The sequence below is a fragment of the Diceros bicornis genome, chromosome 35, assembly GCF_020826845.1.
Source record: "Diceros bicornis minor isolate mBicDic1 chromosome 35, mDicBic1.mat.cur, whole genome shotgun sequence".
Classification (NCBI taxonomy): Eukaryota; Metazoa; Chordata; class Mammalia; order Perissodactyla; family Rhinocerotidae; genus Diceros; species Diceros bicornis.
In genome coordinates this window covers 1,231,357-1,257,622 of record NC_080774.1, presented here as the reverse complement: position 1 = coordinate 1,257,622, position 26,266 = coordinate 1,231,357, and the positions used below count along the sequence as shown (strand labels likewise).

Below are 26,266 nucleotides of genomic sequence, written 5' to 3'. Positions count from 1 at the left end.
GGGAGAGAACTCTGAGGCACTGCGGGTGGCTGACCTCTCGCACTGAAAGTCCTGGCACCACTGCTGACTTGAGAAGACATGTTGGGCCGTCTGTGCCTCTCAGGGGCCCACTGGGACCCTGAGCCGGGAGCACAGCAGTGGACAGCAGCTTCCGTTCATGCCCCAACAGGTGTGTCCCTCTCGGCTGAGGGGTGCTGTCTGGGAATCATTCCTTCCAGTGTGGGTGGTGCCACCTGACTGCTTTACACCACTTGGCTTGTGTGTTTCCAGTCTCCTGGAAAATGAGGCGTTCTTCATTTTTGTGCCCTGCACGGGAGTTAACACGGGCCCCCCTGGCTCTGAGGGGTAGACAAGGAGCATCCCTGCCCTGGTGATTGAGGCACCCAGAAAAGGCAAGATGCGATTGTAGCCTCAGATTTCATAATACTGTGCTGCTGAGAGTGTATGGGTCAGGACACTTGGGGTTCCAGAACCTTCCAGAGGACAGATCATGAATATAAGTGTGAAGAGCACTGCTCTTAGACAAGTGCACCCAGCAATCGCCCGATACTGCCCGTCTACGAGAGACACAAGCCGAGCAGCTTCAAAGATGCGCCTTCTCAGCAACACCCTTAACAGGAGCAGTTCTAAGAGGTGTTTCTAACAGAAAAGTATTCCTGCACTCTGGCTAGTTATATGATAGTTCCATTAATTGATGATATGTGATCTCTTCTTAAAACAGAAAAATCAGCAAAGGAACTGAAGCCTGTAGATTTCAGTGAAGGCTTCATGTGCAAACTCACTCTGTCTGTTTATAAATCACATTTTGTACCTTCGCAGTCCTACCCTAAGCACACCTGACTATTCCAGGATAATGTGGTGAAAATTGAAGTCCATTGTAAATTTTATTTCTTTTTTTTGTTTTTTGTAAGGAAGATCTACCCTGTGCTAACATCTGCCAAGCCTCCTCTTTTTTTTTTTTTTTTTTTTGCTGAGGAAGACTGGCCCTGGGCTAACATCCATGCCCATCTTCCTCCACTTTATATGGGACACCGCCACAGCATGGCTTGCCAAGGGGTGCGTCAGTGCACGCCGGGGATCCGAACTGGCGAACCCTGGGCTGCCGCAGCGGAGCACATGCACTTAATCGCTTGCACCACCGGGCTGGCCCCTAAATTTTATTTCTTAAGCGAGTAATTGTTTAACATTTGAAAGTCGTTATCACCTTTGGTATATGTAAAGGGCAGGGTCTAAAATTAATTCCTTATAGCAAAAGATCTCTCCTAACAGAAGAGTTCTTGCTTTGCCCTCAAATTAACCTTTGCGTTACAAGAGATATCCCAGGATAAGACGGTGATTACATTAGGAACTGTCAGAACTTGTGTTATCACTGGAACGTTAATACGTCAGACAAAAGAAGTTAAGATTTCAGTTTACTACAGTGCCGAGCTAGCCTCCCTGAGAGAGGAAATAGACCTGTGAGCCTGACTCTGAGGAGCGGTGAACTGGTGGAGTCACTGGATCCCGGTAGAGGTGAATGTGTGTGCCTCTGCTGGTTGATTCTGTAGTCCTGATTATAAACCCAGAGTTGTCTGTCAGTCCAGAATTTGATCTCTTAGCAGTTGAATTATGTTTATGTTAACCCAGCAGTCAGACTGTGTCGCCTCCATCTTTCTACTCAGAGTGGGTGAGGGGTCTTTGCTTCAGTGTGGTGGCAAGTAAACTAATTCATCTACCATGTCAGGGTCTCTTTAATCCTATCAGGTCCCCCAGACCAGGGGAAAGTGCCTCTTGCCAGATTTGAAGGATCATTTCTATAAGCTGGTCATTGAGTGCTGCTTTCATTGACTTGTGATTTTGAAAATTTTTTAACTTACTGGAAAATTTTAAACTTATTGTCAAAAAATAGTACAGTGAACACTCATATGCGTATAACTTCTAGCTCAGTTCAACAATGTGCCACATCTGCTTTTTCTCTCTCTCCCTCTCCCTCCCTCCCTTCTTCCTCACTCCCTCCCTTCTTCCTCCCTTCCTTCTTCCTTCCTCCATCTTCCCTCCGTCCTTCCTTTGGGTGTGTATTTCATAGCCTTGACAAGTGCAGGCCAGCTGTATTATGGAAGATCCCACAGTCTAGATTTGTCTTGTGTCCTCATGGCTAGGGTCATGTTCAGTATTTTGGCAAGAACATTGCATAGGTGGTTGCTTCACACCAGGAGACACACAAGTGTCTGTTTGGCCCATTACCAGTGATGCTGAGGTTGATTCCTTGGTTAAGGTTGCATCTGCCACGTAATATTACCTTTTCATCATTGAACTAATAGGTAACCTGTGGGGTGGCACTGTGAGACTGTGAGTGTCCTCTTCCCAGCAGCTTTCCTCTCATTGGTCTCATCATCCACTCATGCCTGAGTCAGTTCTTACATTGGTGATGGCAGGTGGTGGCTTTCTAATTCTGTCCTTCCTTCTCTAAAGAAGACCCCCCCACTTTGTTTTAGTATCACTATGGACTTTGGGGTTTGGGGTTTTGTGTTTTCATTTGTTACGTAGTAATCCAGTGCCATTATTATTCTATTTGATGGTGACGTTATCTCACATTTGGCCCCATTGTTCTTTGAGCATGTTATTGTTTTTTGGCACAACAAGACATTCCAGTCTTAGCTGGTGCTTTCCCTGCCCAGTCCTGGGGTCTGCCATTTCTGGTTCCTTTTAGGGAGTATTTGGAAATCAAGATATGCGCATATTGAATATTTTTAAGAGGAAAATTTGGTACAGTGTGGAAACATAAAACAACAACACTGATAAAAAGTATTTTTAGTACATCGTAAAAGTGTTTTTCATAAGAATGTTTGACCAAATCATATTACAGCACACTTCAACAGGATTTTCCAGTTATAAAATTACAGTAAATAATAAATGATTAGTTATGAGGTTTTTGCCGTTAAATTCCTACTTCTTAGCACTGTGCTAGGCACATGGATACATATTTGCTGAGTGAGTGAATAGGTTCCTGTCTGTGATAAATGTTTCCTGACTGTTGTACAGTTCTTATGTTATACGTAAAGTGTTATTAATTCACAATAGACTTTTATAATTGAAGGATGCATATCATAATTCTCTAGAGCAACCACTAAAAAAAAGTGGCTGAAAAGCCAATAGAGGGTATAAGAAAGAGACTTAAAAATACTTTATTAATTCAAAAGAAAGCAGAAAAGTTGTGGGGGGAACAAGTAGACAAATAGAAAACAAGAAGATTATAGACTTAACACCATTCATACAAATAATTAAATTAAATATAAGTGGACTAAAAACATTAGTAAAAAGACAGAGATTTTAGACTGCATTAAAAAGCAAAACCTGGAGCCAGCCCGGTGGCGTAGTGGTTAAGTTCACAGGCCCCGCTTCACGGGCCTGGGGTTCGCAAGTTCAGATCCCGCGCGTGGACCTACACACCGCTTATCAAGCCATGCTGTGGCAGGTGTCCCATGGATAAAGTAGAGGAAGATGGGCACAGATGTTAGCCCAAGGCCAATCTTCCTCAGCAAAAAGAGGAGAATTGGCAACAGATGTTAGCTCAGGGCTAATCTTCACCAAAAAAAGTATAAAAGTGTGCATTGAATAAGAGCTTTAAAATATTTGAAGCAAAAACTGACAGAACTAAAGGTAGACAACAAAACAGTGTGGATACAGAAAATGTGAGCAGCACCGTTAACCAACGAGGCCCTGCAGCCCACAAGTGAAGAATGCACATTCTGGTGAAGTACACGTGGGACAGTCACCCAGCTGTGCCATTCACTAGTCTCAGTGAGTTCCAAAAGATGCAGATGACACAGAGTATGTGCCCTTACCACACGGCATTAAGTATAAAAATCTAGGGCCGGCCCGATGGCTTAGCAGTTAAGTGCACGCGCTCCGTTGCTGGCGGCCCGGGTTCGGATCCCAGGCGTGCACCGACGCACCGCTTCTCTGGCCATGCTGAGGCCGCGTCCCACATACAGCAACTAGAAGGATGTGCAGCTGTGACATACAACTATCTGCTGGGGCTTTGGGGGAAAAAATAAATAAATAAAATCTTTAAAAAAAAAAATCTATAAGAAGATATCTGGAAAGTCCCCAAATATTTGGAGGTTAACACATTTTTTGATTACCCATAGGTTAAAGAAGAAATCAAAAGAGAACATAGAACATATTTTGAAATGAATGATAATGGGGTACAGCTATGCTTAGAAGGAAATTAGTAGCTTTAAATGTTCATAGTAGGAAAAGAAAATGGTCTGAAAACAATGATCAAATCTTGTATCTTAAGCTAGAAAGAGAAGCACAAATTGCACCCAGAGTAACTAGAAGCCAGGGGTTAATAAAGGTGAGCCATCAGGAGACAGGAAGCAGGAAGCAGACCAACAGTGGAACCAGAGATGGCCCTTTGAAAAGGATCGAAAATTGATAAATCTTTATTTAAGATTGAGCAAGAATGAAAGACCTTACAGACATGAAAAGGATAATAAGGAAATAAATCTTATTCCAGTTAATATTACAGTTTGGATGAAATGGACAAATTCCTTAAAAGAAGGAAACTACCAAACTGACAGCAGAAGAAAGAGACAATGTGAATAGCCCCGTATCTGCTGAAGAAATTGAAATTATAATTTGAAATCTTCCCATAAAACTCCAGGCCCAGACGGCTTCCACCAGTAAATTCTAACATTCAGTAATGGAGGGATACCAGTTTTGTTTTGTTTTTTTGGGGGGTGGGGGGGAATACCAGTTTTAGAGACACTCTTGAAAGAAAACAGAGGATAGACCACTTCCCAACTCATCTCATGAGGCCATCATAACTCTGATTCCTAAAGCAGACCAACAGAGTGTGTGTGTGTGTGTGCATGTGTGCGCGCTCACACACGCATGTATGGGGGTGCCTGTGTACATGCACACGTGTATGCATGTGTATTCACAAACCAATACTCTCAAGAACATAGATGCAAAAATCCTTAACAAAATATTAGCTAATTGAGTCCAGCAATTTATTAAAAGGGTAATACATCATGCCCAAGTGGGATTTATCTCAGGAATGCAAGGTTCTTCAGTGTTCAAAAACCAATCATTGTAATTCACTGTATTCGCTGAAGAAATGAAGAAAATCACATCATCTCAATGGATGGAGAAAAAGCATTCGACACAGTTCATCACCGATTCATTAAACAGGAAAAAGGGGGGCCCACCCCTTGACCTAGTGGTCAAGTTCAGCTTGCTCTGCTTCGGCAGCCCAGGTTCATTAACCAACCAAGTGCAGCCCTGCACCACTCGTCAGCCGTGCTGTGGTGGGGACCCACATACAAAATAGAGGAAGACTGGCTCAGATTTTAGCTCAGGGCAAATCTTCCTCAGCAAAAAAGGGGAAAAAAACTCTTGGCAAAGTGGGAATAGAAGTAAACTTCCTCCATCTGATAAAGGCCACTTTGAAAAACCTACAGCCAACATCACACTTATTGGAGAACACTGAGCGCTTGCCCCTGAGATCAGAAACAAGGCAAGAAAGAGAAGTAAAAGGCATGAAGATTGGAGAGGAAAACGTGAAACTGTCTTTTTACATAATTATGTAAAACCTTAAGGAATCTGTAAGTTTATTTCTCTATACTAACCTAGAACAATCGAAAAATGAAGTTAAAAACAAGACCATTCATAACAGTACCAAAAAAACAAACTACTTATGGATAAATGTAACAAAATATGATTGCAGGACCTCTCTGCACTGAAAACCAGAAAACATTTTAGAAAAAAATTTTAAGAACTTAAAGAAGTGGAGAGAGAGCCACATTCATGGTTGGAAGGCTCAGTGTTATTTAGATGTCTCTTCTCCCCAAACCGATCTCTGGGTCCACTGCAATCCCGTCACAATTCCCACAGGCTTAGAATTGGCAAACTGAAACTCTGTAACTAGTGTGGAATTGTAAAGGACCTAGAGGAGCCAAAACAATTGAAAAAGAACAAAGTTGGAGGACTTTCACCGCCAATTCAAGATTTACTAGAAAGCTACAGTGACCAAGACTAGGGGTTATGCACCTTACATTACACAATGTTGTATGTCAGTTATACTCCGTAGAGTGGGGAGAGACACAGATAGTGCGGTCAGAGCATAAGGGCCTACAAACAGAGCAATGGAGCTGAATTAAGTCCAGAAAAAGACCCACATAACTTATGTGGCCGGATGATGTTTGACAAAGATGCCAAAGCGATTCAGTGAGAAAGGGAGAGTCTTTTCAACAAAACTTGCTTGAACAACTGGTTATCAGAATGGAAAAAAGTGACCTGTACACCATACACAAACGTTAATTCAAGATGGAGCAGAGACCTAAACATGAAAACTAGAACGATTCAGCTTTTGGAAGAAAACAAGAATATATTCATGACCTCGGGGTTGGCAGAGATTCCTTAGGACACAGAACCCGCCCCCCCATAAGAGGAAAAAAGTAATAAATTTGACTTCGTTGAAATTAAAACTTCACGCAAAAGCACAGTTAAGAAAATGAATAGGCAGGCCCAAGACTGGGAGAAATGTTTGCAATATGTGTCTCTGACAAAGGCCTGTGCTGATACCAGAAAGACAACCCGAGTAGAAAGGGGCCAGATGACCTAACAGACATTTCCTGAGAGAATGTATTTAAATAGCCAATACGCATATGAAAAGATGCTTGGCATCCTTAGCCACCTATCAAGGAAATGCAGATTAAAACCACAATGAGATACTACTTTACACTGACACAAATGGCTCAAAATAAACAAGACAGACATTACCAAGTGTTGGCAAGGGTGCGAGCGCCTGGGACGCGGAGACGTGGTGGCTGGTGGGCATGTAGAGAGGTGCGACCACTTGGGAAATTCCATGGCCCAGCTGTGCTCGTCCCAGGTATTTATTCATGGTGAAGTTCAACATCTGACCCCACGGCAACTTGATTCATAGTTGCCAAAACCTGGAAACAACCCAGATGTCTGTTAACAGGAGGAAGCATAAACAAATGACAGTAGGTTGTACTACTTGGCAGGGAGAAGAAACAAATTGGTGATGCAGCCGGCATCTTGGAAGAATCTCAGGAACATTTTGCTGAGCAAAGGAAACTGGACACAAAGGATTAATACTGTGTGATTCTGCTTATATGAATTTTAATTTATGTGATAGGAATCAGAACCTTGTAGGAAGGAGGTGCAGATGACTGAAAGCAGTGAGGGAACTTTCTGGAATGATGGAGTGGTCCTGATTGTGATAGGGACCTGGGCTTCATGTGTGTGCTTGCCGAAACTCAGCAAACAGCCCTGAAGACCTTTAGGTTTCACTGGATGTAAAGTGCACCTCAGTGTTTTTTTTTTAATGAATGAATTGCATAATCAAAAGCTTAGAAACTTGTCACATGAGATCAAGTTGTAGTAAAATTGAACCTGATTTACACTCAAGGATTGCTAACCTACCTTTAAGTAATTCACTTAGGAAACAAGCCACAGAAAGTTAGCCAGATTTGGAACCTAAATCATTTTGGACTTATGTCACATGCTACGAAATATTTTATTTATTTGCTGCTTCATTTGAAATCCTAGCATATGTGTATAGACATAAAAATTGCACAAAACTTTTGCAATTTAGAAAATACGCCTGTCATATGCGGTTTCCACATCTGTGTATCCAGCACTAGGACAGCCTCTCCATCAGTGGACCGCTTCTCTTTATCCTGGCCAGTGTGTCAGACCATCTGCCCATGGCCCCAGCTCACCAGGGACACCTTACCGCAGCTGAATTTGTTACCACGCTGCTGCCACTTCGGGCCAGTTCCCTCTCGTTGGAGGCAGAGCCAGAAAGCCCATGCCTCGCCGTGCTGGAGCGTCAGGTTGCTCTTCTGGTGCCAGTCTGCCTTTGCACAAGAACAACACAGGGACCCTGGACTGAAACGCTAAGCCCCCATCAGCTGCTCAGGGCCGGCACTGATGGGGGTTAGCACGCGCCCTGCATGGAGCCCACACTCTGCAGACCACGGGGAGGGCACCAAGGAAATGCATGAAGTCACACAGCCCTGATAAGTGGCAGGGCTGAGATCCAAACCCAGGGTGACAGTTGAACTGGTCTTGGGGGTAAGTGGGCATGTGGAAAGGCCCTGGGGTGTCTCCCAGGTTGGAAGGGCCTGCGAGCCACACAGAATCCTGAAGGAGCCGAGAGGAGTCTGAGCTGTGCAAGTGGTGACCCCTAGACGTTCGTATTCAGAGCAGTGAAGGACACGCAGATTCAGACTGCAGCAAGATCCTGTCGTTCACCCTGCAGATCTGCAAGTCGGACAGTTCGGTAGCACTTCGTCAGCGAGGCTGTGGGCAGCCGAGGGAGGCCGTCTGGCCGTGGCCTCCACTGTCCCTTGGCCCAGCAGTTCACAGCAAGGGTTCATCCTGTAGGTGCATCGTGGCAAGACGCGGCCTGGAAGGAGGGAGGGAGAGAAGATGGGCCAATTAAATTAACGGTGACACATCCATGCAGAGAGCCTGCAGGAAATATTCAGTTAAAACCGAAGTGCAGACTGGTACCTCGGCGTCTGTCGGGGGGTGGGGCATTTCAAAAAGAGGAGGAAGGGGCTCTGCCTGTCTGGACCACACATCACTGTTACCACCAAGTGGCAAGGGGCAGTGGAGCTGAAAACGTGTTTTTTGTCTTGCGGTATTTTTTTATGTGTTTAGGGGAGTGGGAAGAGGGGTCACAGGGTGGGTGTGGAGTGGAGGGGGACCTTCGGGAAGCTGGAGAGTCAGGCTGTCCGGGCCGCAGGCGGGTGGGCTGAGGAGACGCGCAGGCTGTGGCTCTGGAGGGGGAGGAGGCGGGGGGATGTTGCTGACGAGGAATGTGTGGGAGGGGAGGGCGGGCAGGGTCAGAGCCCAGCAGGGCTTCCGTGAGACCGCCAAGGAGGCTGGTGGGAGAGCAGGGCGCAGCTGCCCCGAGGCCCCTGTGGGCAGTGCCGGGGCCTCTGGTGGACATGCAGACGCACTCAGCAGTCACACCTGCAGACTGGGTCAGAGGGAAACGCTGAGGTTTTGCACAGGCAGAACTTAATTTTAATAATTTTCCATTTCTTGTTGGAAATTCTCATTAAGTCAGCATAAATGAACAAGAGTATAAACAGCACTTGGTTGCTTATCTTAGGTATTTTAAATGCAGATAACGTGCTGATCATGTTTTAAATCCCACAGGTATTTGTGTATATATGTAATATATAAATATGTGTGTTTATATATATATATATATATATTAACTCCTTTAAAAAGGAGTTAATGTGTATAGAAAGGTGAAATCGCCAAATTGTCCCTCGGAAAACACTTACCCAAAAACTCTTCAGAGCCAGTGCTGTGCCCTTGTCTAAAACCGCTTTCCTTCCAGAAGCCCCCATGAGAAGAAGAAGAAGAGGCGCTCGCGGTCGCGGACCAAGTCCAAGGCAGGGGCTCAGTCAGCATCCCCGAGCAGGCAGGCCACACGCCGGCACTCGGCCCACTCGGCCAGCATCTCTCCCGTGGAGAGTCGGGGCTCCAGCCAGGAGCGCTCCAGGTAGCCCCCCAGCTCCACCCTGACTTCTGGGCCACAAGGGTGCTCCTCATGGGGGAGAGCCCGGAAGGGGGAAAGCTAGCAGACTGCTGGCCCAGGCCTGGGGACCCCTGCTCCCCACACCCTTATCCACGTTTCGGCTGGGCACTAAATGAGCAGAGGGCAGACACCGAGGGTGGTCAGAACTAGGGCCCGGCCTTGGGAGCACCATCTGGAAGCCACCGCCTTTGCCCCTTGCTCTGGGCTGACCCCCCCACCTCCCGTCAGGCAGAGGGAGTCATGGACTGGCCTGAGTCTCTGTGATTGTCCATGGGCCAACCTCAGAGATGCGAGCGGGCGTGGGATGGGCCGCTGCCACCCCACGAGACGCAGGGTCCTGTGTGTGGACGTGCCTCTCTCAGATGCCGAGGCAAGGACTTCCCTCTGTCTGACCAGCTGGGAAATCGTGTTTCAGTGTGACAGCAGCCGTTCTCCAACTGCTGGTTCTCAAACCACCCGAGGATGGCGCCTTTGTCCTCACCGGGAGCCGTGGAGCCTGGCATGATCATAACGGAGGGAGAGAGCCAGGCACTGGGGGTCCAAGGTGATGGGGACCCGGAACTCCCCATCCACACATGGCTCACTCCAAGCCACTAAAAGCAGGGCAAAACTGTCGCTTCCCGACCACACGGGCTGAGGTGATGTCCAGGTCCCCCTGCTTGGCGCACAGCCAGCCTGGCCAGCAGCACAGATGCGGGTCCCCATGCCGGCATCGTGGGCTGTCCATTGACTGGCCACCCGTGGTTGTCAGGAGGCATTTGCCTGACAGTTCCAGTTTCAGAAAGCCAGGACCCCCGCCCCCCCGATCCACCCGGAGCCTGGGCAGGGGTCAGGAGTGGACCGTCTGGGAATCGAGCCCACTCATTCTCGGTTGTAGCCCTACTGCTTTCATCTGTGTGAATCACAGGCTCCCCCAAAATTGGAAGTGCAGGCGTGTGAGTAGCCGAGACCACAGCTCACTTGAGACAGACTGGAATCTAAGACATAGCTTCTTTAAAGGTAGAATGTAAGGCCTGCAGGCCCCGACAATTGATTGTGTCATGTCCACGCATGCGTGAGTCCTAAAAACCAGCCAGAAGTGCCCACTCGTGGTCACAGCTCTGGGAGCGTGGCTCCAGCCTTCGGGGGCTTCCATTTCTTCGTCTCTTTTTAAAATGTGTCTTATATAATATTTATGTGAAAATATTCTTTTTTAGTTAGGTTGCATTTTATAAAATATTTCAAATGTGTGTTTTAACAAAATATAAAAGTAAAATATATATTTATAATGTTGATTTCTTTTTTAAAGACACTGGAAACAAATATAGTAAAATGTTATTTTTTAGTTCTAAGGAGTCAGGAGTAAGGATGTTTATTATGTTGTTATTCATTGTACTTTTCTATGTTTTTTAAAGATCTCTAGATTTTTAAGTATTTTTTAAGCTGCTGATCTCTCTTTGTTTGCATTAGGGGGGTTTCTCAGGAAAAAGACGGTCAGATCTCTTCAGCGATTGTATCTTCTGTGCAGAGCAAAATAACTCAGGTAAAATGGGAGTGTCTGTCTTCCCCTTTTTTTTTATAAAGGGGTTCGTTTTCACCCCCTCCCCTCATCTCATCGACACTGACTCAGGGCAGGGGTCCTGGGCTGGCCGCCTGGAGGGCCCGTGGTGTCGGCATTGCCCTGGGCCATGACCTGGAACCAGCCCACCATCCCCAGGCACAGGGCTGCCCCCTACTCCTCCCGGGCCTGAACCTGTCAGCACCTGAGGCCCAGCAGGGGGGGATGTGGAGCGGAGCCCTGCCCTGGGATGTGTTCCCAGCCACGCAGCCTCTTCCCGAGTCTTCCTCCAACATTTTCATAAATCACCGCACTGCGTAGATTGTCTGGTTCCCAGGCCCTGACAGGAAGCCTGTAGACACCCCATGTCTCTCCCTGCACAGGACCTCATGGCCAAGGTAAGAGCGATGCTCGCAGCTTCCAAAAACATGCAGACCAGTGCCTCCTGAGACCGGGCGGCTGCATGGGCCAGCCCAGCCACTGAGTGTGGGCCACTGTGGGCGTCGGTCGGGGCTCCATGTGTCTGAGGTTCCAGAAGCTGGAAGAACCGCAAAGCTTCCTTCTGCACAGACCCGTCACAGAACACCGTCCAGATTCTCCCCCCGGGGACTCCCTTGGACAATTGGTGGTTTTTGTAAATTAATTTTTGATGACATTCTCAGTTTAAGATTTTTGACCAGCAGTCTCTTACCTGTATATTTGTAAATAATATCATGTTTCTGTGAAAATGTATTATCAAATAAAATGAGAGGAAAACACCTTTTCTAGCTAGCAACTGTGGGCGGTTTCTTCCTTGTTTGGCTTGTGAGTGTGTTTTCCCATTTCACTCTGAGTGTGTGTGTCGTTTTCCTCTGATACACGGCCTTACGTGGACGTCATGGTGATGGGACAGCAGATGGGTCCACCCATCCAGCATCCCCCCACCTCCGGCTGCCGTCAGAGCTAGGTGTTCCCTGTGCTGCTGGGGGGTGCTCCCTGCGCTGGGGGTGCGGAGCCGGGCCATCGCTCAGCCCAGGCGGAGCAGGAGAGGCGGCCCCACAGGCCAGTCTGGGCATCGCCCCTGGACTAAGCCCTTCGAGTGGATTTCTGTCCTTAGCGTCCATGACATCCTCAGAGTTTACCCGGCTAGATGGTGCTAAATGATGCCATCGTTTCACGGGAGCCCTACTCAGCTCACCCCACTGACGTCCCCACATCAGAAAGACCCTTTGTGACCCCCCTGCAGGTTTGCTGTGTCGCCTGAGTCTCGGGCCGCTGAGGTCTTTCTGTCCGTCGTGCATGCAGCACGGGCAGTGCCCAGGTCGGCACGTAAGATGCTGGTCCTGGACTGCGCCGTTTCAAACACTAAACAAGGACTTGCGGCTTATCCGGGATGTGAAGTCCAGAGCCGTGACTTCATCCCCACAGCAAGAAGGTTCTGTGCAGCTCACTTACACAACGCCCCTGTGTCAGCGTCAGGGTCTGTTTTCAGTTCTGCCAATTTACCAAAACCCAAAATCAGAACTTTTAAGTTTTCCGTCTTATAAAGTAAACTCCTTCCTGAGAGCCCCTTCCAGTCAAGGTGGTTGGGGAGACACACCCCTGGGAACCGTTTGCGGGCAGGCAGGTGGGGGAGTCGGGAGGCCCCAGAGGATGCTGGCCACAAGAGGTGGGCCTGGGCAGGAAGGGGCCGAGGGTGCCATGCACGGGTGCAGAGCAGAGAGCCAGAAGCCGCCTTGCCCGCTCTGGCCCACAGTCCCTGCTGCCGAGGATCCCTCCAAATGTATGCTCGTGCAAATCACTACCTGTGAACGCACAGCTAGACACACCTGCTTTCCGCACAGGCGTAGCTACCGCACATCCAGCTCGGCACTTCATCCTACGCGTTTACCTTTGAGACAGCTGCATGTCAGCACCAGGGACCCACCACGTCCTTGATGATGGCCGTCATCGTCCACTCAACAGACACCTGGAGCACGTGCCGGGCGCCTGTGTGCTGCAGGCATCCTCACGGGCGGGCGCGCTGCCCTCCTGTCTGGGCACGCACTGGGAGGTAGTCCACCGGCGCCCCAGTGACAGCGCATGCGTGTCCTCGTGCAGACGTGCTCCTTGCACACACGGACCGCTGAGTCTGCAGGGTAAATCCCTAGCGGTGCAAGTGCTGGGTCACAGGTACGTATGCTTTCAATTCTGAAGCAAAAAATTGCCTTCCAGTAAGGCTTCTTAGCCGACTTGAGTGCCTTTGCTGCATCCTCGCCAGTGCAGTGCGATTTCAAATATTTTTATCTTTGCTGAATCAGAACGATGAAGAGTTCTCCCATTTTAGTTTCATTTCTTTAATGATGAGTAAGGTGGAGCAGCTTCTCTTATATTTACAGGTCCACTTGTGTCCTTCCTGTGAGCTGGCCTTGTGCTTGGCTGTTGGTTAGCGCTGGGTTTCCTATGCGTGGTAAGCACCCTCCACGTAGTCAGCAAGTTAGCCCTTTCCGTATTATTTATTTTGTGAATAATTTTCTCCCAATTTGTCGCTTCTCTTTCGACTTTGCTTATAATTTTTTAGCATGCAAAAGGTGCTTTTCTCATGTAGCTCTGCGTCTTCCTCACGGCTCCTGTTTTTGTCTTTAGACGGGGCTGGGCATGCCGATGCCAGCGCGTGCCTCCCCGGCTCCTGCACACCCTCGCTGTTTGTGTGCAGGGCCATTGTTTGCCTGTGTCACTTCCTCTGAAGGAGATGGGTTGTGAACCAGAAATGAGAGTCTTGACGGGGAAGTAATTTCTTGGGGCTAGACGGCAGCGGGACAGCCACTGACCGAGCGCTGCGGGGGGGTGTCGATCGACGGTGCGCATCCTCCTCCCAGGCTGTCCCTGGGGGGCGGCTGCGGGAAAGAGCTGACAGAGAGCCCCTGGCAGTAGACTGTGGGCTTCTCTCGGGAGGCCATAGGGTCCCATCTAACACGTTGCACATTTGGTTTGCAGCCAGGTGTGCCGGGGATGTCACTTGGCCTCACGGAGCCTTCTTCCAAGGTGTCCTGGGAGCACGGCAGGGTGACTCGGTGCTGCAAGGCAACATTTGTGGCTTCATAAGGGAACGCAGACTTTTCCACAGACATTAGCAGGGTGAGAGCTCACCGGGACAGACACGTGTCGTGGATTTTATTTGGGGGTCCGTGAGACTTTGGTGACCACCATCACCACAACAGGAAATGGAGAAGAGACCCACGGTCTGGCCTCTGTCCCTTGGAATTCTGCGTGGTCAGCTGTATGTCCAGGGAGGCACCCAGGCCAGGGCCCCACACCCACTCTGGCTGCACAGACCCGCCATCTGCAGTCTCCATAACTTCCGTTTCAGCTGCCGGGTCCCAGACAGAAACAGACAGGGGCGGCCTTCCACCTTCCACAGTCCCCTTGTGAACCCAGCACACTCCCACTTCCTGCAACTAAAAATGCTGGAAAATTGGACTTTCTCGGTGTGTATGATGCACGTTTCTGTGTACATGACACATTATCCACCCCACACTACTGCTGATGACCACACTCATTAACCCCAGAAAGTTGTGCTTTGTGGGCAATGGAAGAGATTTCAGGGGTAACTTTGCACACCACCCCCTGTCTCCCAGGTCTGAGTGCCCCCTGGATGGACCACCTTCTAGTTAGACACTGGACGACTTCCTGTGTTCTCACTATGAGGATGCTGCCATCAACCCTGTGTAAATAGTTTTTCCCCTTTAAAAAGATTCTTTTCTTATAATGAATTTGCAGTAGTTTTATGAATCATTTCTAAGGCTGTTAAAATGTGCTAATAAATTCTTCTCCAAAACATATTCCCACCTGTTTTCAGTAAGGCTATTTTGCTTCAATGCCTCTGGATCCTGGGGATGGTGTGTTGCTCAGATCGGCGTGCCCTGCTCGTTCTTGAATGTGACCTGTGTCCAGATCATTAAACTCGCCGTGACCTCCTGCGAGCCGAGGGGCCAGCTGCTCCACCAGATTCCCGGAACAAGACAGGAGCTGCTGGGGAGGGCTCCTCGTCCAGAACAGAGAGGCAAGGGAGAGAACGGACTGGAGAAACCACTGGGTGGGGGCAGAGTTGGGCAGAGGGAGACTGGGCTGCCGAGAAAGAGCTTGGAAACGCAACCTGAGCGCCGGTTCACAGACAGTTTCCAGCAATGTTGGGGTGTTTGTGTTGAATAAGTAGCTCATTCACGGTTAAATATTACTTTCTTGTGCATCCTTCCAGTTCTTTTTTACAAATACAAGCAAATATGAAAGTACATTCTCCCTTCTCTGTCCCCCCCACACATACATCTCTGCACACAGAGTGGTATGCTCCGTGCCCACTTCCTCGTATGTTTTTCTACGTCTTGGAGCTACTTTTGTGTCTGTACATAAAGAGCTCCTTGATTCTCTTTATAATAGCTTTTTTTAGAACAATTTTAGGTTTATAGAAAAATCATGAAGTAGAAAAAGTTCTCACCTGCGGCACCCAGTTTCCCCAGCTGTCACCTCTGACGGTAGGATGGACCAGTATGGAGACGTTATGATTAACTGAAGTCCGCACTCCCCAGATTGCCCTCGATTTCACCTCGTGCGCCCCCTCCAGCATCATCAGATCTGCAGGGCGGGGCCCTGGCCGCTGCCCCGTGCCTGCTGCGGGTGTGCACGCTGTCCCTTAGCTCCCTGGTCCTGAGCAGCTGACTTGGCCCAAGGTGGCGTCATGGCGAGGCAGCGGGCGGCTCCCTGGGGTGGAGGGACACTGGGCACTGGGCCAGGGAGGCGAGTGGGACCTGGGCAGCTCCGGAAGATGCTGGAGCAGGAGGGGCCCAGCCGACAACCTCCAGGCAAGTGGAGCAAATGAGCGGCAGGCCGTCTCGGTCTTTCTCGACTCGCAGGATTCAAAGCCCAGCGGGGGCTTTCACTGGGCGCAGCACGGCCATGGTCCCTGGGCGAGAGTGGACATGGCCAGTGGGGCAGGCCAACCTCCACAGGAAATTGGGGTGCTGCTGCCCAAGGAAGGTGCACAGGCTGCTTGGCCCTCCCAGAGCCAGTTCACCCCGCTCCATAAACTGAGGGTCAAGGATGACGCCTGCCCCTGGGCCGGGTCCAGAACCTGGGTCCTGCGAGCAGGCTAGGGCTGCACCAGGGTGGCCGCCCTGTGGTCCAGGAAACCCGGAAGGTCTCCCCGGGCTTCTCGGGCTTCCCACAGCTCGCTGGAGAGGACAGCCGGCACCATCTTTCTGTCACAAACAGCTCAGAAGGGGGCGAGCCTGGTGGCACAAGCGGTTAAGTGTGCGAGCTCTGGTTCGGCAGCCCAGAGGTCGCAGGTTCGGATCCCGGGCGCGCACTGACGCAGTGCTTGTCAAGCCATGCTGTGGTGGCATCCCATACAAAGTAGAGGAAGATGGGCACGGATGTTAGCCCAGGGCCAGTCTTCCTCAGCAAAAAGAGGAGGATTGGTATCGGATGTTAGCTCAGGGCTGATCTTCCTCACAAAAAAAAAAAAAAAAGGAAACAAACAGCTCGGAAGGACGGAGGGATGGGCCCCAACTCACTCCCACTGCAGGAAGTTGCCTGAATGACGAGTTGATTGATCACTCAGTGGCGGCAGTTTAGAGAAGCAGGAAAGTCACACATTGAATTGGGGGTTTGAGAAAGCACAGCCAACGGCTTCTCGTTCATTCTGACATTCAAATTGCAGAATCCAGTTGCCTGGGTCTCCCCCAGACAGACCGTGCGGTGGGTGGCCCGACCGCGGCGGAGACCAGGCCGGGCTGTGCCCTTTCTAACTTAGAAAAGGCGCAGTGCCTTGGTGAGAGAGGGTCCATCCAGCTCTCGAAAAAGTGTGCAAAAGCAGAAACTAACTTCCGATAGCCAGCGGCTCTCTAGCCCAGCGTGAAGCCAGATCACGTCAGCTTCCTGAGCAGAGAGACTTTGCTGGGGGGGGTGGCGCTCAGTGCGTGTGCTGGATGATGATGAAACTCTCACATCTGTGCCTCAGAAAGCTCCTGTGGGGGAGGGTAAAGAGGGCTGGAAGCAGGGAGACCCCACGGCACAGTCTCTTCCGAGAGCAACGGTGGGCCTGGGGGAGAGGGGACGCAGAGCAGGGGCGGGTCCCAGAGGGCCTTAGGAGGCTGACTTCCGGGGCTCGGTGATTGATGAGAGAGAGACAGACAGACGGAGAGAGAGGAGACACAAGTGCCTCCCAGGGTCCCAGATCTGCAAGGGGAGAAGCCGAATGGTCCACGTAGTGATGGATTTCAGCTGGGGTGTCAGTGAGAGCCCACGCTGAGCTGACTGTAGCTGTGGAAACACTTAAGGGTGCGTGTACGGAGGAGGCTGGTACACACACATATTTCAGCGGACCAATGAGACCGCAGCAGCAGCCAGCACACCCACCCAGATCTGGTTTCTAATTCCACTCTCCAGTAAGAGGACCCAGGGACCCTTGGAGAAAGGGCTGGTTCCGGGTGAGCGGGAGCGTCTCACGGTACCGCACGGTCCTGAGGGGCCGTCTGGAAGGGACCCAGGAGCCCATGGAAGGAGCCCCCACGGCCGAGCTGGAGCACGGGGCAATCAACAAGAGTATCGTGTCGGGCTGTGAGCCAAAGTATAGAACAAATACCCCCAGTCCATGCGGGTACAGAAGATGGAGTAAATAATAAATGCGGGGAAAGAGACACATTCCCCTGCGGAGGCATTCCCAACAATGGATGTGGCTCCTCCGCCCTCAAGCAGATGCCAGATGCCCCACCCAACTGTGTGACTCCCTCCTAAAGAGCACAGTGTGGGGGGACAGCAGCTGTACAGAGGGGCCCGAGCAGCGCTCCTCGGCTGGTGATCAAGGTCAACACCAACAGTGACGAGTCGGTCGACAGCGGGCACTCTGGGAGGGGGGGCGAGAAGGACACTGCCCCTCTGTCACCCGTCCACCCGTCACCCCGCGCGAATCACGAGAGAAACACCAGACAGACCCAGGGGAGGACATTCTGCAGAACGCTGAGCAGGGATCAGACAGGGAAGTCTGGGGAACCACCACGGCCCAGAGGGGCCCATTGAGACACGACGCCTGAATGTAACGTGGTCCCTGGATGGATCCTGGGACGAAAAGGGACATTAGGGAAAACTGAGGAAGTCTGATAAAGTGCAGACTTTAGTTAACAATAATGTGTCCCTGTTGGTTGGCTCAGAGTGACAGATGCATCACAGTCATGTGAGACGTTCCTAAGAGAGGAGACTGCTATGGGGTATACGGGAACTCTGTAACTGCAAAACTGTCCCAAAGTTTAAAGTTTATTTAAAAAAAAAAAAAGAAGAAGAAAAGAAAAAAAACTCAAATACAAAAACCGTGGCTTCTAAAGCCAGGAGCCAGGAATGCCTGTTTGAATGCGAGCCATCGGCTTGCAGGATGGGCGCCCGCGCCGGCCAACCTCGCCGAGCTTGCTGGGAGCCCAGGACCCGGGAGTCCAGCTGGGAAAGAACAGGAGCGCCATTCCGCTTGGTGCCCACGGCCTCAGGCCCACGCGGTAAGAAACGGTCGTGCGGCACCGTTCGCAGAGCGCCAGGTGGGCACCGTGTCCCCGCTGCCAGGCCCACCACCCCACCATGAGGCTTCCCATGGCAGCTCCAAAGCTTATCCAACACGTCCTGTGAATTGACAGGAGATTATTTCCTCCGCAAAAAACAGATGAAACTAAGGAATTGAAAATTTACGAAGGACATATTTGTTGACTCTAGTAAAGTCAAGATGGAGAGATTTATTTCCTTTTCTCATTATTTGTAACAAACTTGTTCTGAATGAGCGCTTCTAGGATAAAGACACATGAAGCTGTTCTACAAAAATAATAATGACAGGGGCTGGCCCAGTGGCATAGTGGTTAAGCTCGTGTGCTCCACGTTGGTGGCCTGAGGTTCATGGGTTCCGATCCCTGGTGCAGACCTACACACCGCTCGTCAAGCCATGCTGTGGTGGCGTCCAACACACAAAATAGAAGAAGATTGATGCAACAGGTGTTTGCTCAGGGCCAATCTTCCTCACCAAAAAAAAAATAATAATAATAATAACGACACCCAGGTTTCTGGCTTGGGTTGCGGGGTGGATGGTAACCCCACTGTGGCGTCAGGGAGCAGGGGCAGGGGGTGGGGAGGAGGGCACGCTTGCGGTTCCAGACACGAGCGTGTGTGGGCCTGTGGCTCCCACACTGGGGTGTCCACTGACGTGGCGTGGCCAAAGGAGTCAGGCCAGAGCTGGGCCGGCCGGGGCCTTAGGCCTGGCAGCATGTCGCTGGGAACCAGAGCATCTAGAGCGATGAAGGTCAGCCAGGGAGGACGTGTGCAGAGGGAGGAGAGCGACCCAGAGCCAGCTGCTGGGGACCCCCAACGCTGAAGGATGGAGCAGGGAGGCTGAGGGGCTGAGAGACCAGGAAATGCTGGGCTCGGCCCCTCGCCACCCTGAGAGTGGGCTGAGTCAGCTCCCTTCGCAGGTGGAGGATCCTTTGAGACCCTCATAGTGCTGCTAGGGAGACGGCACGGGCAGGACAGCAAGGCCCCCTGGCCTTGAAGGAGACCAGAGTGAACAGATGAGGACACAGCAGATGGCAGGTGAGAAACAAAGGCAGTGCGGGGGTGAGAGCAGGGGGTGCTTTGCAGAGAGGGTGGAGCGAGGAGGTGCCTGTAAGGAGGTGAAATGGGCAGAGACCTGTGGGAGGGAGCTATGGGGCTGTGGGGGCTGTGAGGAGCAGGTGCAAAGGTCCTGAGGCAGGAATGTACCTGGAGTGGCAGAGGGAGAGGAGGTGGGTCGGGGCCTCCGGCTGGATTGGGGAGCAGGTAGGGACGAGGGGACTGGGCAGGGCTGGGGTGGGGCAGGACCCATGGGCCAGGGTGAGGAGCTGGGATTTGTCCCCCGAGTGCAACGGGAAGCCCCTTATGGGTGTGAGGCAGGTGGACCATCCCTTCACATGTGGGGAAGGTCGCCCTGGCTCTGGCTTAGGGAACGGCCTGTAGGAAGGCGGGTGGGCGCAGAGAGACAGTTAGGAGGTGTGTCAGCATGCTAGGCGGCTGGCCCAAACCACCACAAACTGGGGCTGAAAACGGCAGGAGTTTACCCTCTCTGTTCTGGAGGCAGGAGTCCGAGATGCAGGCATCCAGGTCTGGTTCCTCCTGGAGGCTCTGGGAGAATCTCTTCCTGCCTCTCTGGCTCCTGGGCGCTCTTGGCTCGTGGCTGCATCGCTCCCTCCCTGCCTCCTCGCCCCGAGGCCTCCTCCCTCTGCGCCTCTCTCCTTCTCTTCTAGGGACACTCGTCACTGGCTGGAGGGCCCTCCCGGATAACCCAGGATGGTCTCCTTGCCAGATCCCTAACTTTAATTCCATCTGCAACAACCCTTTTCCAAATAAGCTCACAGTCTCAGGTTCTGCGTGGGCGTGAATTTGGGGGACACCATTCACCCCGCCTCGGGGGCCTTGGAAGGAAGCCCCAGAGACCGTCAAGGAGCAGCTTTGGCTCTGAGGCTGAGTCGGATGCCGTGGGAGAGCCGGACCCCTCAGCCCGGCTCGGCTGCTCCGTGAACTGTTGAAGAAAGAGCACCCCGCGTCCCTGGGCTCCGCTGGCGCGGGGACGTCGGCCGCAGAGCGCAGATCCTGACCGCGCGTGAAGTTTCCCGAGCACCTCCCCAGTGGGTTTCACTGACACAGGTCCTTTATTGTACGTTCGACAGGGATCCGTGATGGAGATCTGGGTCTCGCTAAGTCTAGAAAAGCTGTCCCAGTAAGCTGGAAAGAAAAGCCGTCAGTGGTAGAGCAGCACGTCCGTGTGCTGGCAGCCCTCTCCCTCAGGGCCGTGAGAAGTCGCCGCACGGCTTAGACTGAGTGGCACACTAACTCAGCTCTGTCAGCTTCACAGCGCCGAGCGCCGCGAGCAGCTGCTCCGTACGCAGCCGGGGCCGATGAGCAGGGTCACGCAGCACAGACTTGGGCGCGCACGGCCTGGGGCACACCCCTTACCCCTCATCCTTGCGTTTCCTTCTCTCCTTTTAAGCAGTAACTCACACACACAATTCATCCTCTTAAAGTAGACAGTTCAGAGGTTTTTAGTACAATCATAGAGTTGTGCAACCATCACCACTATCGAATTCCAGAAGATTCCATCACCCCAAAATAAACCAGCTACTCACTACCAGTCACCCCCCATCCTCCTCCCCCAGGCCCTGGCAGCCGCCAATCCACTCACTGTCTCCGGATCTGCCTGTTCTGGCTGTTTCCTATAAATGGAATCATCCACTACGCGGCCTTTGCATCTGGTCTTTCCACTTCGAGGGTCTTCCGCCCTGCAGCATGCATCGGCACTCCATTCCTTTTCAGGGCTGAATGATATTCCATTGTGTGGACATGCCACATTTTGTTTATCCATGCATCCACCGATGGACGTTTGGCTTGTTTCCACTTTTGGGTCGTTATGAATAATGCTGCAAGGGACACTCATGCACAGGTTTCTGTGCAGACGTAGGTGTTCAGTTTCCATTCTTTCTGGATTGGGAGTAGCACAGAGCCTCCGCATGGGGTGGCCAAGAGAATTCACTGAGCTCGGTCTGAACACCCTCAGATTAGAGCCTGAGGGGCCGGCCCGGTGGTGCAGTGGTTAAGTGTGCGCGCTCCACTGCAGCAGCCCAGGGTTCGCAGGTTTGGATCCCACGTGCACACCAATGCACTGCTTGTCAAGCCCTGCTGTGGCAGCGTCCCATATAAAGTGGAAGAGGATGGGCATGGATGTTAGCTCAGAGCTGATCTTCCTCAGCAAAAAGAGGAGGATTGGCATCGGATGTTAGCTCAGGGCTGGTCCTCCTCACAAAAAAAAAAAAGATTAGAGCCTGGGGCGCAGTAATTGCACAAGGCTGGGAGGGGGTGCAGTGGCATCCGCGGTCTTGCCTGTGTCGCCCCAACTACCCCTTCTGGCACCCGCACCCAAATTTTCCTCTGGAGTGCCGGCCATTCCCCGCTCAGCCCATGCAGTGGGAGTGGGGCTGACACACCCTTAGCCCAAGACCCGAGCCAGCGAATCAGAACTCACCTCCACTTGGCCTGGTGATGGGCTCAGGAAGAACGCAGGACCCAAGTAAGACAATCCCAGGCCCCTCTCTGAAATGTTAGAAAAGGGACTTCTCTTCTGGGCAAGGATAGGCCTGGAGTGGTCAGGCCACCGCCTCACAAGAAACTGCAGCTGAATGGAGGAAGCAGAGCCCAGAAAAGGAGAGTCTGAGTACAGAGCCCCTGGAACCAGCCATGCCTGAAGCCACGTCCCTGATTTTTCCCTCTTAAGCCAGATTTCTCTGAGGTGCCTGAAATTCTTCCTCCTGCACAGACCATGGGGGTGAGGACGGCAGAGACTCGTTCTGGATGGAAGACGGTGGAAGACAAGACTCAGCCTGCATGCCTTACAGCCAATCCCACCAGTTACAATGTCTTGTCTTCAAATACCAAGAGGTGACTACACGTCTTCTGAACCAGAACTGGTTTTCCTTGTAATGCTGTCTCTGGAGGCCCTGGCTCAGCTCCTCCAGTGAGGGAGGGGGAGGGGCTGGGGGTTCTCCCTGGGGACACAGCTTGGTTGTGGGGACATGCTTGGCAGAGGGACCAGCTCCAGGACCAAGAGTTGTAGCTCAGGCGGCTGAATGAGTGGGGCCCGTGGAAGCCAGCCGTCCTGCACCCCAGTCCTCACAGCCACTCTGCCCACACAAGCCCCTACATGCTCAGACCTCACCCCACTGACCCCTCACCTTTGATTTCTACCCCCTCACCTTCCATCTGGGTGTCCTTTATGGGCTGAACTATGTCCCCCAAAATCCATATGTTGAAGTCCTAACCCCTGGCACCTCAGCACGTGACTGTATTTGGAAATAGGGCCTTTAAGGAGGTGATTAAGGTAAAATGAGGTCGTTGGGGTAGGCCCCAGTGCAGTAGGACTGGTGTCTTTACAAGACGACTTGCTCGTCGTCTTATAAGATCCTGGCTGCCCCCTCTGCCAGGACCGCTCTTCCCGCAGGCCTTTGCTAAACTGACCGTCCCATTTAGTGCCGCGTGCCACCTGACCCTCTCGACCCCCTGCGTCCCCACTGCATGCTGCACCATCTGACACAAGAGGCGTGAGTTTCCTGTGCTGCCTTAACAATGACCACAAACATAGTGGTGTAAAACAAGACACACTTATCCTCTCGCAGTTCTGGAGTCCAGAGGTCCGAAGTCAGTTCTGCTGGCCTGAAAGCCCAGTGTGTGCCGCGCTGCTCCCTCCGGGGCTCCGGGGAGAACCTGCTCCTCGCCTCTTCCAGCTCCTAGAGGCGCCCACGTCCCTCGGCCCCGGCCGCATCACTCCAGCCTCTGCTTCCATCGTCACGTGGCCTCCTCCCCCAACTCAGAGCCTCCCTCCTCCCACCTCCCCCTTACAGGGACCCTTGACGACCCTGGTCCCCCATCCAGGGCAGTCCCCTGTCTCAGGGTCTGTAACTGAAGCGCTTCCGCAAAGCCCCTCTGGCCGCGTACGGGAACTCGTTCACGGACTCAGCCACTAGGATCGGGCATCTTTGGGGGCCATCACCCCCCACTTGGCCTTACTTGACTCATCTCTCCCCCACCGGTGTCGGCCCCACAGGCACGAGGCCCGTGCCCCACGACGATGCTCCAGTGAAGGCTCGGGGGCCTGGTCTAAGGGCCACCACCTCCCCGCGGGGCCCCGTCTTGGAGAAGGATCCTGTCTGAGCAAGTCAACCTTTCGCATCCAACACACACATACACTTCCCTCGCTCTCATTTTTATCAATTTTCAGTTACACAAGCAAACCAGGAACAGCTGCTCCTGGTAAGAAGGTAAAACACTGCTGAGAAGTGAAGGCCTTGGGCCCCACCGGTCCTTGCCCGGGTCCCCTGGGCAGACCCCAAGTGGAGGGTCCTGGTCCCAGCGACGGTGACTTACGAGGACGCTCCCGCAGAGAACCCCACTGGACAGTGGGACTGGGAAGGGCAGGAGGTGCGAGGGCCAGTGTCCATGGACCGCATAGGTCACTTCCAAGGACCAGGAGCATCCCCCCGCTTTTAGTCTCGAGCTCAGGACTGCCCGGGATGGACAGATGTCCACAGCCTGAGGCCCTGGGGACAGAGAGCAGCAGGTGCCGCGGCGGGAGGGGCAGCGCTGGGAGCAGGCCGTGTGCAGGGCTGCAGCGGTCACGCCTGGACGTGGGCAGGGCTCCCAGGGGACGCGGGCGGAGCTCGGGCCTGCCGTCAGCACCGGGTGCTTCGGTGGGTTTCCTCCAGACCATTTCCCCTGCTTTTACACACACACACACGCGCGCGCGCGCGCGCGCACACACACAAAACGGCCCAGGAAAGCTGCAGCCCACGTCCTCCCAGCTTAGCCAGCTCAACCTGCAGAGAGACTCGAAGAGTTCAAGCCACAGCCCCAGGGCCGTCTCTCATTGGAGGATGTGGGTTGTGTGTCAATCCCTGAACCAAGCATGTGGCCGGGGGATGGAAACAATCGATTGGCCCACCCTGGGTTACATGCTCCAGGGGCTGGGCTCAGCATCACTAACCCCCCTGGGCTGACACGGACAAAGGGAGATTTTTCTAAAGGATATTGGAGGTGCTAAAGTCAGAGAAAGGGACAGTGGACGGCAGGCAAGGCTGGATGAAGGGGCTCAGGAGAGAGGACATAGATGTATGTCTTGGTGTGTATGTACACGTGATAGATGTAAATACGTAGTTTTGTGGGTTTTTTTCTGCTTTCTGCTTTTTTCCTCAATTTTTTCACTCAACAATATGTCTGAGTAGCCCCACGGGTACACCAGCATCTAGTCTGTTCTTTCTAACTTCAACGTGGTGTTCCATTTCTCGGGTACATCCCAGTCAGTCCAGGGCAGCCGCCAGCTCACATAGCACCTTGTGGGTCTTAGAAGAGGTGCCCATTTCTCCCGTGGGACATGACCCCACTCCAGGAATCACAGACCAGCAAACAGGGTGCAGAGGAACTCCCACCCCCACCTGCGTCCTTGGCCACAGCCAGCACGACCAACAGTACACATGGCGCTGGGTCAGCCAGTCAGCCACCGATGGCCATTTAGGCAGTTTCTGATTTTTGTTACTGTTACATCCGCATTAGCCTTCTTGTGCAAAGATGGGCGTGATTCTCTAGGGCAGACACCAAGAACGCTGAGCCTAAAAAACACACTTTTTAAATTTTAATAGCTGCTCCCCAGTGGCCTCCCAGGAGGCGGCACCAGCTGGCGCTCCCTCCAGCACCAAGGTCCCCGCTCCCCACACCCTCCTCGGCGCATGACAACATACGGCTTTTCAACATCGCTCATCTGACGGGTGAAAAGTGGCCTCTCATCAGCACTTGGATCGTGGCCACATTCAAACGCCAGAATTCAGTGGCAGGCTTGAAGGGACAACAGCCACGTGGTGCCACCCAGCCCCCAAGATGAAGTGACACATCCCCAACGTCCAGCCAAGTATCCTTGGTTCCGCACCACTCACCAGGCACCATCTGGACCTATCTGGGCAGAACCATGGCCTGTCTGTGGGCCCCTGTCACAGGCCGTCTCTCTTCACCACCCTTCCATATTAGTCCCTCCACAGCGCCCCCCACAGTCCCTCAGCCAGCGTCCCCTCTCAAATCCCTCACATGCAGGAAGAACTCTGCTACACAGTAGGGTCGACTGCACCAGCGTCTCTTCTGAGCCCCTTGATCCAGCCCTGCCTGCCACCCATCCTCCTTTACTCTGGCTTCAGCACCCCCAGTTTCCTTTAGAAAAGCCCTTTCTTCGGCTGTCAGGGCAGGCAGTTCGGCTCAGTTCCGTCAGTTCAGTGATGGACGCACCATCCGTACCATCCAATGAAAGACGCCCCGGGGCTGTGGCTTGAGAAAGAGTCTGTCTGCAGCTGGGCTTGCTAAGCTGGAAGGATGTCAGGTGCAGCTACCCTGCGCCATCTTTGCTGCCATTTGGAGGAATCTCGCCTGAGGACGAAGCCAACACAGGGATGAAGAGAGACACGGTGTTCTGACCGCATCCTTGTGCGACTTGATCCAGCCTTGCCTGGTCAGTGTGCTCTGGGATGTCCCAGTTTAACAAGCTCATAAATTTCTTTCCCTTGACTAGAGCCAGTTTGAGCTGGGCGTCTGCCACAACGCACCTGAGCAAA

At 52.2% G+C, this 26,266-nt stretch overlaps 1 protein-coding gene across 5 annotated transcripts in view; it reads left to right on the top strand.

Moving 5' to 3' along the window:
* Positions 1-11,886, top strand: part of SFSWAP (splicing factor SWAP) — an 82,866-nt gene extending 70,980 nt beyond the window's left edge. For 3 of the 5 annotated variants that reach the window (XM_058531216.1, XM_058531218.1, XM_058531221.1), the window contains 3 exons: positions 9,374-9,538; positions 11,024-11,096; positions 11,495-11,886. In XM_058531216.1, coding sequence (XP_058387199.1) covers positions 9,374-9,538; positions 11,024-11,096; positions 11,495-11,560 — 304 coding nt within the window. In that variant the 3' untranslated portion in view covers positions 11,561-11,886. The remainder of the gene's footprint in view (positions 1-9,373; positions 9,539-11,023; positions 11,097-11,494) is intronic. The other 2 variants (XM_058531217.1, XM_058531219.1) reach the window with 2 other exon arrangements.
* Positions 11,887-26,266: the final 14,380 nt, after the last annotated feature.